This window comes from Sus scrofa, chromosome 15, assembly GCF_054392235.1.
Source record: "Sus scrofa isolate SSC_HxYL_T2T_F1_AM1 chromosome 15, Sscrofa_HxYL_maternal_Yorkshire_Landrace_v2.0, whole genome shotgun sequence".
Classification (NCBI taxonomy): domain Eukaryota; kingdom Metazoa; phylum Chordata; class Mammalia; order Artiodactyla; family Suidae; genus Sus; species Sus scrofa.
In genome coordinates, this window is record NC_139397.1 from 148,272,936 (window position 1) to 148,285,333 (window position 12,398).

The 12,398-nt window shown below is 43.0% G+C and overlaps 1 protein-coding gene across 49 annotated transcripts in view; it reads right to left on the reverse strand.

Annotated features, from left to right (window-relative positions):
• USP40 (ubiquitin specific peptidase 40) overlaps positions 1-11,161 on the reverse strand; it is an 82,064-nt gene extending 70,903 nt beyond the window's left edge. For 34 of the 49 annotated variants that reach the window (XR_014830278.1, XR_014830263.1, XR_014830279.1 and 31 more), the window contains exons 1-6: positions 10,605-11,161; positions 9,699-9,916; positions 7,041-7,108; positions 5,378-5,491; positions 2,900-3,064; positions 742-888 (exon numbers count right to left, since the gene is read on the reverse strand). Coding sequence is in view for 13 of the 49 variants with exons in the window: in XM_085000723.1 (XP_084856849.1) it covers positions 742-888; positions 2,900-3,064; positions 5,378-5,491; positions 7,041-7,108; positions 9,699-9,897 (693 nt within the window). In the remaining 36 variants the exon portion in view is untranslated. Of the gene's footprint in view, positions 1-741; positions 889-2,899; positions 3,065-5,377; positions 5,492-7,040; positions 7,109-9,698; positions 9,917-10,604 lie in introns of those variants that run through there. The other 15 variants (XR_014830277.1, XM_085000726.1, XM_085000732.1 and 12 more) reach the window with 7 other exon arrangements.
• Positions 11,162-12,398: the final 1,237 nt, after the last annotated feature.

Sequence of the window (12,398 nt, forward strand, 5' to 3'; positions counted from 1 at the left end):
AACTGGGGGAGGAAAGGACATATTTGCTAGCATCAGGGAGAATACATAAATATAAAGATACTGTAAAATAACTGCATATGCTGAAAATAAAGAAAGCCCTCTATTTTCATAGTGGTAGACCAAAAAAGAAAAGCTCAACCAGCTTCCTGGATGGCAGAAATAAAAACACATTGCCTCTGGAGTTCCTGCTGCGGCTCAGTGGTAATGAACCTGACTAGTATCCACGAGGATGCAGGTCTGATCCCTGGCCTTGCTCAGTGGGTTTAAGGTGTTGCCGTGAGCTGCAGTGTAGGTCGCAGACACAGCTCGGTCCTGTGTTGCTGTGGCATAGGCTAGCACCTACAGCTCTGACTGGACCCCTAGTCTGGGAACTTCCACATGTTGCACTGCACATGCGGCCCTAAAAAGGCAACACCATCCTCCAAAAAAAAAAAAAAAATTGCCTTCTTCCTAATTGTAACTTGCAAAAAAAAAAAAAAACAGGTTTGTTTAAAAAACGCTAAGGTACAAATATATTTTTCCTGGGAGAGAAAGAGGTTGAGAGAACTGTTGGGTTGAAAGCTTAAAACAAAATTCTTTACTGTAAAAAATTATAGTATATATAAGGTAAATCTTTCTAATCCTTAGTACTAAGAGCTTCATGTATATCTCTAAGACTTCATACAAGTGATTTCACTTGACAGACCTTCCTGCACCAAGCTCCACGTGGGCACCCTCAGAAAAGGCAGGACCTATCTTTACCTTTGCTGCTTTAACCAGCTTGTCACAAGTTCCACAGTGGTATAAGTTGTCATAGTCAAAAACTTCCTCTTCTACATACATGTTCCAGAGGGCATCTTCCAAACTTGATACATTCTTGACAGCCACTGTGAGATCTAAGAAGTCTTCCTGAAATATACATGAATATTGAAGAAACAATTCCGCAGAGGTTCACAAACATATCAATTCATCTATACACTGAGAAAAATCCGTTATTTTTTTTCTAAAACACTGTATATATGAAGGTATTAATCTCTAATCAGATACTGTGAAATTCATAATAAATTATTCTTTCTAAGCCAAACTAGAACTTAGGTTCAAATACATGAGAAGCCAGTTTCCGAGCTCACTGTAGAGGAAATATAACCACCACTGGACCCAAGAACTGAGAGGCACACAGGCGCAGGGTCTATCAGTGTTGTTGTAGTCCTGGCTGACACAGCAAGGCCAGGGCGGACTCTAATGCAAACTGCTCCTCGTCTTCTGCTAGAGCTGCTCTAAGACACCAAGGATGTTGTAAGAACAAAATTATTATTCTGAGCCAGGACAGAAAGTTGAAGAGGAGGGGGAGTTCCCATCGTGGCGCAGCAGAAACGAATCTGACTAGGAACCATGAGGTTTCGGGTTTGATCCCTGGCCTCGCTCAGTGGGTTGAGGATCCGGCATTGCTGTGAGCTGTGATGTAGGCCTGCAGCAACAGCTCCGATTCGACCCTTAGCCTGGGAACCTCCATATGCCGCAGGTGTGGCCCTAAAAAAAAAAAGGAGGAGGGTATTCTGCAAAATGAGGGTCTCCACCAAATTCAAGTTGAATTAACAACTCATTTCTAGTAATAAACAGTTAAAATTTGACAAGTTTAAAGAATATTTATAGTTTTTGTGTGTGTTTGTGCAACAAGCATTACTTTAAGGGACTATGGGAATTCTAAAATAACAGCACTAATTAATTCATAGTAGAAATATAAAGTAATAAAAGTGACATTCATATATGGTTTAAAATATATATATATGAAAAGTTAAAGCATGTGATTTATAATCTGCCTTCATATACACTGTTTTGAAATTCCTCCATAAATTATTACATTATAGCTGTCAATCACACAGTAATTCAAAGACATACAACATCTTAGTTTTTCCAAACTAGGCTGGCCCAATCTTCTATTAGCACAGGCAATAAGAACCAAAAAGTATTTTTTTTATGTCCAATACTTATATAAAAAATAGAAAAAAGGGAAATATACATATATCTTCAAAAAAAGGAATTAACGCAATGTTTAGAAAACTGCATTTAATTTTTTACTCAGTCAATTACAGAAAACTTCCCTATCTTTTGTCATACAGAAAAGATTTTTTTTTTTTTTTGGCTGCAACCATGGCATGTGGAAGTTCCCGGGCCAAGGACTGAACCTGCTCCACAGTTGCAACCTGTGCCACAACTACAGCAATGTTGGATCCTTAACCTGCTGAGCCACATGGGAATTTCCAGGATTTTTATTAAAGGACACCTGTTCAGTGATGAAATCACTTGCTAAGATTTGGAGTGCAAGCAGTGATTATTATATTTATATGAGCAGATTTCCAACGAGATGAAGTGGGCAATCTCTGTCATGACAAAGACTTGAAGGTTGTACTAGTTTAAGCAGGATTATAATAGCTTTATAGAGATATGTAATATACAAGCATAAATACATACATACGAATGAACTTTCTGAGGGCCATTAATAAACTAAATCCAATATTTACTTATAGATGTTGGTCAATTTAAGCATTCCTCAGTATTCTCTATTTTATGACTTTCCTAATTAACTTTATAATATTCCAACCACCTATCATGATGGCTTTTTTCATGAGGCCCAGGATCTCTACCTGTAAACATCCCCCAAATCTACTTTCTAAATATTACAGCACTACAGAAAAGACTAACATTACATCTTAAGATAGCTACTTCTTTCAGTTTGCATGGAAAAATCTGGATTATAAATTCGTAATCTGAGTGTAGTAAGAGCACAAGAAAAAAAGTGATAAAAAAGTTATTTCTAGTAATAAACACTTTAATCCTCACGTGGCAAAGACCACAGGTTTAATTACATGAATTATAATGTATGATTTAACTTATTACTAAAATACTCTTGCATATTCACCTGCTTTTCACTGACATTCTTACAGTCTTTACAAACAACCTGGTTAACAATGGTTCCGTGATACAGACGATTGATGAGGTCATGGCCGGAGGTCCCAACTAAAGAAGTTTCCAAAGCACTAAAGAGAATTCGATTCAGTTCCTGCACATCATGTTGCCTCATTTCCTATAAAACAGGTAACTTTTAAATGTAATTTTGTGCTTCAAATTTTTAAAAACAGAGTTTTAAAGTGATATTAGTTAAAAAACACAAGATTTATCTAGAAGTCCAAAGGCAAGGATGGCTAAGCTAAATGAGCCGAGAGCAGGGTAAGAGATCATCACCTATTTTTACTTTTACTACAGAGTGAAAATACAAACAGGCAGTGTTCACTGTGTCCACAGAATTCAAGTGACTGCAGAGAGCAGGTGCATTTACTCTGCAGGAACCCATACACGTGGCCAGGCCAAGGAGGAGGGAGACGGAAGGACTCAGCAGGCCCTGAGCGGGCCCTCGAGCTGGCAGCCTAAGCACAGCGGAGCCTCACTTAGATCAGAGGGACTGGTGAGCACCCCGAACTCTCAACATTTGAAAAGAACAGTATTTACTGCTTCAACATATAGACCAACTGAAGCAAGACTGACTGATACGGCCTCCTTTAATCTGCCATGAGTCATGCAACTGTGTGTGAACAGACTAAACTACTCCCAAAGAACCATTTATAAATCAAAGAGGAGAGCCGAGCAGTGTCTCCTGGACTCGCACATGGATGCTGTGAGTGACTGTGAGAAGAAAGGTCGAATGGAAGGTGCGGGAGGAGAGCAGTGAGGGAAGACAACTTTAAAGGGAAGGTTCAAGTGAAGAGGAGCTGACAAAGTAGACGAAAGCTGGAGAAAGATGTGGGACCTAGGATCTTCTTGATTTTTAACATACAAGCACCAGATGATATAAATTTCTCTGGTATCACTGGCTCTGATGGACAGAAAACTTGTAGAAGTTTTCAAGCCTTGTTTCTGAACAGCCTACATTTGGCAAAGTGCTTCTGAGACCCTCTCCACCACAGCAAGTCCAGTCCCAGAGGGCTTCCTGCAAGATTTTATCTAGAAATAAATAAACAGGTTTTCACAGCTTTAAGAAGTATGAAACCAGCAACTTGGTAAAAGCTCGTGATCAGAGCTAAAGGGAAAACTATCAACTGGTGACTAAGATTAAAAAAACAATCAAACAAACCAAATAAATGCTGTGGCACATCCATGCCATAGGATATTATCTGGCAGTAAGAAGCAACGGAGTGCCGATACAGTCTGCAAGTGAGCTGCGACAACTCTACTGAAAGCGAAGGAAGCTAGTTTTCCTATCACACATCACATGACAACCAGGTACTCTGGGGAAAAGGCACGGAGGGTGTGTGTGTGTGACTGCTAATGTGTTTGTGCTTCCTCTGGGGATGGTGAAAATGTTCTGAAATTGACTGCAGTGACGGTTGGAGAACTCTGGGAATATACTAAAAGCCCAGGGACCTGCACCCTTTCAAAGAGTGAAACGTGGGGCATACGAGTTGTAGCTCAATAAAGTGGTTTTCTTTAAAACAAGGAAAGAGGAAAACCCTAACCACCTGCCCTATGCCAGGAATTCAGCAACACCGTTTAGGGAATGCATGCTAGCCCCGTGTACTTCCTTCCAAGTCCAAGCTATACTCTTTAACCACACAGCACGGTCCAGTTAATCAATGTTCTTGGTTGGAAGACCACAGTTCATAGTTTATTTCTGAGGACAACATAACTTTGACTTTATTCTGCGATGGTCTCCCATACCCTTGTCTGTGCCAGAGTATATCCATCCCATAAAAAAACACAGTCCTGGCTGTGACTTTGCACAGCCCACAATTTATCGGTATTGATGACACACATCTGTACTTGTTGCTAACATTTCATGTTTGTATATAGTGGGATACTCTCTAGGAACTCAAACAGAAAAATGAGAGAAAGTCCACACACAGCAGGATACAGGATGAAAATGAAGAGAGTCAGGACAAAAGCAGGACAGGGAAAATGAAAAGACCTGCCAAGAATGGTTTCACTGTTTTGCTTGAAGCAAATGTTCAGATCAGAACACCCAGATTCAAACACAAAAGCATGTCATAAAGGCAGACAGGATTTTTGCCAGTCAGCTCTTTAATGTGATTAGCAGTTTGCTATAAAAATGGTAATTTCCATGTACTAGGTGTTAGATCTCAACTAGACTGTCCAAAGGGTTGAAACTGTCAAAATCAGCTTGTATACTCTCCCTGTATCCATAACCCTTCCCCCAACCCCAAATCACACCCATTCATAAAGTCCTACATACAGCAAGTGTCTAAAAAATCCATTTCTGGCTTGTCATTATCTAGTATCAGAAGTAAATATTTAAACAACATCTTGAAAGGAAGTTGGATAGTGTGATTAAGCCAGTGTTCATCTGATTGCTGGTAATTTTTCATGGAGAAGCTGACCTTCATACCTCATTGCTGGTCCATCCAAAGCTGTCAGTGAGGTCTGCTGTGGATGCAGCTTCCTGGTCCAAGAGCAGGAGCTGTGCAAACAGCCGCTGTAACTGTAAAGGTATGATTCGGACCTGAACGAGAAACAAATGCATTTCTATACGAAGTTCTTCCAACGCTGGCTGGGGCTTTTTCAAAGAACTGCATACTAGTTTTCTCAGATCTCACAGCACACTTAGTTCATTCAGGAGAAAGTGAAAAAGACTGTCAAGGGTGAACTGAGATTCAGCTTTCTCTGAAAATTCTAATACAAGAAAAAATTTAGCTATCTTAAGTTTTCCACCTTCTAATAACCACCCAACTGATCACAGACTGACATTAACTTGTTTCTAATACTTCTTTCTCTAAAATATCTCAGATACAGACATACTCCAGGAGGCATTTTCTAGTCACAAATATTTCACAGAGCAGGCTGCCCCCTGCCTCACTTTCTTCCTGCCAGGCCACGCCTGCTCCTATCCCTGTGGTGAGAGCCTGCCAGAAGACTGGATGCAGGTATCTAAAGAGGCTAAATCTTGAGAAACTTTTATAGCAACTCTGTATTGCCCTTAGCGATGCTGGATCCCTAACCCACTGAGCGAGGCCAGGGATTGAACCTGAGTCCTAATGGATGCTGATCAGATTCGCTTCCACTGAGCCACGACAGGAACCCCATGTATTGTAATTTTTACTATATCCTACAAAAGTATAGTCTGCAACAGATAAAAAAAAATAATTCGCAAAAACGAGCTCATTGCCACACAGGTTGCTTGAGAAGCACTGGACTGGATTACAAAAGACTCCCATTAAGAAGTACACATCTCAGGAGTTCCCATTGTGGCTCAGTGGTTAACGAATCCGACTAGGAACCATGAGGTTGTGGGTTTGATCCCTGCCTTGCTCAGTGGGTTAAGGATCTGGAGTTGCTGTGGCTGTGGCGTAGGCCGGTGGCTACAGCTCTGATTTGACCCCTAGCCTGGGAACCTCCATACGCTGTGGGTGTGGCCCTAAAAAGACAGGAAAAAAAAAAAAAAGTAAGAAGTACACATTTCAGCCTGAGAGCAGTAAATGTCTGAATGATGTTTAAGCAAAAGAGGAAGATGATTAGATATCCATTTATAATAAACCAATTCCTTACTCAATTTATTTCCAAGGTACCAAATTAAAAGAATACTCGTCTCTAATTTTGTTTTTTTTTTGGATGCTCCTGCAACATGCGCAAGTTCCTGGGCCAGCAATCAAACCCAAGCCACAGCAATGACCATGCCGGGTCCTTAACCACTAGGCCGTCAGGGACCTCCGAGGTCTCTTTTTTGTTGTTACAAACAAGTGCATTAAGTGGATTTTCTGGTAGGCTAGAGTGGACAACTGGCAAATACCTCCTTAGTGGAGAGTAAGGTATGTCTATAAAGCAGCAGCAGCAGGAGCACTACATTTGGAAAAGTAATTCTTTTTGGAAGGGAAATTCCATTACCAACAGGGTATAGGCCAAGTCATTTCTAAAAATAAAGATCGTATTTGGTAAATAATAAAAGTATCGATTTCTATGAATAAGCAACTTAATTCTTTCCTTAAAATATTTCCTGTACTCCAAAACAAACAAACAAACAAACAAATAAACCCTTCAAGCCATAGATTTAATACCTTTGCATCAGGCTTATCCTTATCCTCTAATGAACCGAGCTCCTCTGGGCCAAGAGAAAACAAAGCTTCTAAACAAAACAGTAGAATCAGAGATGTAAATGACATTATTTCATTTCTGAAAACTGTTTTAGAAAGCTAAGGCCACCAGTAAGTAAATATCAATTAAAGATTCAAAAATACGATCATGACAATAATTATATCCTTACTCTATGCATTTTCTCCCTGGTAACATCATTTGTAACCACTGACTTCCAAGTGGGAAGCTAAAGCTTCAACACGGAAGATCTGTAAAAGGAAAATCATGCGTATACGAACTGCGACTTCGGAAATCTGTGATGTCACAGTGGGTCCCAAAAGCCACACGAGGAATATTAGGAAACATACAGCACACAATAGTGTCACATATGTTCATTTACAAGCCACATCCGAGACTTCCAACCATTCTGTCATGAGAAGGAACACATTTAACTCTAAGATTATGCCCTTTCCTTTTTCGGTATGAAAATCTTTTTTGAGGGGAGCAAGAGATGGTGGCGACCTTACCTGGAAAAATAAGTTGGCAACCCGGGCTGGTCTCCAGGATTGTTTTATAAGTCCGTGTCTAGGCATGCTACCCCAAGGGGAATATCTGAATCGTGTCAGAAGTCTGTATTTAAACAAATAGGATCTCCTACTGGGAGACTCTGAAATACTCCAGGGAGAGAAGGGATGGCACAGGCATTGTCTCCCACTGAAAACCATCACTCCCTTAGCGATTTTTGTTATGTTATGCTCCTTCTAAGTGCCCAGCAGGAACCGGGAAAAATCTGCATGAAAGTTATAAACACAGGAGTTCCCATCGTGGTGCAGCGGAAACAAATCCGACTAGGAACCATAAGGTTGCGGGTTTGATCCCTGGCCTCGCTCAGTGGGTTAGGGGTGTGGTATTGCTGTGGCTGTGCTGTAGGCCGGCAGTTACAGCTCCAATCTGACCCCTAGCATGGGAACCTCCACATGCCACAGGTGCGGCCCTAAAAACTAAAAAAAAAAAAAAGTTAAAAGCATAAAGGCTAACGCATACAAATCATACAGGAACTTTCACAATCATCTCTCATTACTCTCAGCTATACTGAACTGGGGTCCAGTGGAGCTGAATGCAGTTCTACTCCTTTATACACAATTCCAAAAAGCTCCAAAAATTTCCCCTCAGTTCTCTGCCAGTCCTCTCCCTTTCCAAATTATACCTCCCCTTCAAGCATCAGGATCATGCTGAGCCTTAAAAGGAATGCACAACCCACGTCAGTCAACCCACGTGCTTGGCCAGCCAACTCCTTTGCTAGAGGAAGAGGGCCTGGGGCTTTCAGCCCTGGTCTTAGTGGTGCTCTCCGTGACCTGGCCACCTTCCCCATCAACTGCCTCCTTCAGTCTTTTTAAGGTTATTTTTCTACTTCTAGTTGCCCTTTAACTTCAATTATATTAAAACCTGGGAAAGATCTAATCTCCCTAGCACCTGCCTATTCGTGCTGAAAACTTCCAAAGGTGGAATTCCTGAACGCATCAGGGAGTTACTTTTATGAAGGGGATGGAGTCAAGGACAGAAAACAACACTCTTAAATTCCACAAGCAATTCAACCCATCAGGATGGCCCTGGGAAGGGGTTAACACAGTAATTATACACTAAATCTCTGGAGGCAGGAAGTCTTTCGAAACCTCAAAGCAAGAGAAAATGCCAGAAAACCTTGCTCAGTTTGGTAGTGGGGAGGGGGATGAGATACTGGACACAGGACATGAACACATGTGGAGAGCTGGGCTACAGTCACGGGGCTTTGCAGCTGGGGCCCCAATCAGAGCCATGTGAAGACAGAGGAATGTTCACAGGGAAATCTGGGGAACAGAGCTAAGACCCTTGTGAAGGAAGCGAGTGCCGAGATGGGATGGGACAAACGTGTAGAGAAACAGGAGGGGCGAGAAATCAAGGGCCCAAGCAGGTCAGAGTGGCTTCCTATAGGTGGTTTCTAGGAGAGCCCCTCTATTCTTACAGCAAATCTGCCTTTTAACTGAGCTCCTTTGAGTGGCTTTGTGTTCCCTGCACGTGGTCCCTTACTGAACATCTTAGCTCTCTGGAATTCAGCACCTCCGGATTCTAGAAAGGTCGCACGAAGGCGGGGTTGTGTTAACATTACATCCCCAGTGAAGTCTGGGACCAACAGCGTTCATCAAGGACTTCATATTCCTGTAACAAATGGATGACTAGCCACCCAAATGAGAGAATTAAGACTATAAACAGTCTCACATCAGGTCAGGCTCTGAGGCCACCCAAGTTCAGATGCGATCAGGACGTCAGAGTTTTCTGGATTTCAGAATGGCAGACGAATGACCGTGGACTGTATAAATACTGTAACTCTGGTATAAGTGTTATTACTTTGGAGAAACTCAAAAATACAAACGGTTTGACAATAACGAAGGCTGGCACTCATGAAAGACTGGACTTTAAGGTGCATTTTAAATCACAGGAATTAATCAACTTAAACTTCTGTGGAATTACCAATTTAGCCACAACAGACATATACTGTGGAATACATGTTTAAAATACTTTGTCTATTTGTGACTTTTGCATAATTAATTACATGTAGAGATGTGGGTACGTATTACTAGCCAAATGCATGTAACATAGCATACCTCTGAATTCAGGTGTGAAATGAAGAGTCTGAAGAAGGGAATTGAGGTAACAGGTTCCACCCTGATTTCTGATTCCACTTAAATTGGTGAATTCTCTAGGAGCAGATGGCTCCAAAGTTTTGGTCTTTAATTTCTTCCCTTTTCCATAACGATTATTTGACACACTGGAATAGTCCTCTTCAAATAGGTCCCCAAACATTGTGAAACTAAATTTTACCCTTAAAAAAAAAAAAATGACATGTTATGTAAAGGCTTTTATTTTTAAAACAGAATTTCCCCACCTCTCCCTGTCTTGTACTTGGGATTACCTATTCTAAGTCACTACTAAGAAAGCAGAGACAGTAGTTTGCGCTTTGGAGGGAGCAAGATCAAAATTTTTTCATCCCTGCTCTGCACTACCTGTGTGATCTTTCAGATTACTTAACCTGAGGTTTTATAAGTGAAATGAGATACCAACTGTCATGCGGGATCATTTAAACAATCAAATGACAATAAATAAAAGGCACTTAGGGTACAAGGATTAGCCCCAAATAAAGGACAGCTGTTTTTTATAAAAAGGCATATTGACATCACTACTGAAAGAAGAAAAAAAAACCCTCAAGACACCTAATCTGCTGAGAGGGCAAAGCCAATCCTGGGTTCTCAGGGACTGGGGACCATAAATCACTTCCTAAAAATCTCTGCTTCTCCCACTCTTTGTACCAGATTATTGGCACTTAAGTTAACAGGAACAAATTAATCTTTATAGCAGTTTAGTCCGTGGTCCCGAAGCTGGGGAGCCGTAAGGAGAGTCACTGGGGGAAAAAACCACTGCCATTAAAGCCACCAAGCCTAGAGGGCATCCCTGTGTATCCGGTGACCCCAACATTAGCTCTGGGGACCGAGAGGATCCGCTCAAGATCTCACCTCGAAAGTGGAGGAGGGTCTCTTGGAGAGGAGCAATGCAAAACGCCTAGCCCAGTTCCTAAATAACAGGAAGCGCTGAAATGCTATTATTTTCTTCTTAAACCCGCTCCCCAGAAAAAAAAACAAAAAAAACAAAAAAAACAAAAAAAACACCACACGCAAAAAAAAAAAAAAGAAAAAAATGGAACTTGGAAAGTGTAGCCTCGGGCGCGTGGTCGTGATTCCTGTCTCGCCCACTCCACGGTCGAGGCCAGGCCCTCAAGCCCTCCAAGCCACTACGGAGCCCCCGGGCGCGAGGCGGCAGAGGCCCCAGCGGACGAGGAAGGCAGACCCGACGCCAGGAGGACGCCGCGCCCCGTGGTCGGCCCGGGCAGCTCCCGCCTCGCCCTCCTCAGGCGGTGCCGCTCTCACGGGCCCTACGCCTCCCTCGTCCCTCCCAAGACCTCTGGCCGCCGGACCCACTTACTGCCTAAAGCCCAGACCCCCGCCCCGGCCAAAACTCCAAGCGAAAAAACTCCCCACAACCGGACGCCGCCATGTTGGCGTGGGCAGCTCTCCCGCGGACCCGTGCGTGAGGGATTTATGGAACGCGTGGACTACGTCTCCCAGGGTACCCCGCGGGGCACCGGCCCGCCGCGCGGGAACTTATGGGCAATGTAGTTCTTTTGCTCGGAGACGGGGAGAGTGGCGTCGAGAGGGCTACGCTCGCGTCCCTGTCTGCTTCGTGGTTCGCGGGTGCGCTCGGTCTGCTGGCTACTCTTTCATTCACGTTTTAAAGTTTATATTTACTTCTATTCGCAACTCATGTTAGTTGCGGTAGAGTATGCAAAGATGGCGTGTGTTTTGGCCGGCCTAATGCACACGTTATTTAAACTTTGGAAACACTTGTGTCGGGCTTCTTGTTTGCTGTGCACTTTCGAAGACATTTTACAGATGTATTTCTAGTGAAAAATGTACCGCATAACTTTGATCATTTATAACATCCTCAATGTTTATTTTGTCTGCGCCGGCTTTCACACGGAAGAGTACACTAAGAATACCTCCAAATTACCCTATCTTGCCCTCGAGCATGTTTGGTGGACTATTTCAATAGCCTGTTTAGGCTCACATGGCTTCTCCCCCGCCCGATCCAGCCTCCATCTGGTAACGAATGAGGGAGCTGGGGAGAAAATCATTTTGACTTCACCTAACGGTTTGAGAGTTTGAGAACAGCAATAGTGATAGATGAGGTTGAGAGGCAGGAGGCAAGGTGAATACCAGCCCAAGGAGCTGGTATTTGGAACATATGAGGGGCATTCTTGTGGCTCCTGATATTCAGAAGTGTCGGTAGGGAAAGAACTGGAGTCCGGGGACCAGTCGGAAGGTGTAGATCAGGAAGCAGTGGGAATCACCTATTCTCATTTCTCATCAGCCCTCACTTACCACGTTGCCCCCTTGGCAGGCCCCTCTTCAGGACTCCTCACCCTGGCTCCATGGCTCCATGGCACTCTATGCTCCCACCTCATTTCCTGCCCTTTGTTTCTCCTTTGCCCGCTGTGCGTCACCTGCCTCTTCCTAAGAGTAGGTGTTCCTCAAACTGCTGTTCCCTGACCAAGAATGAGAACTGGAAGGTTAGCACCTGAAGATGAAGGCTCCCCCTTTTGCTCAGCTGTATCCCTGACTCCTCAACAGTGCCTGGCTCATTAGAGAGCCTTAATAACAATGCGTGGAATGAAGAAATGGACTCCCCACACCGCCATCTTTCCCCTCATCCGGCATCAGTCTTGGAGCTGTATTTGAAACTTTCTTTCCTCC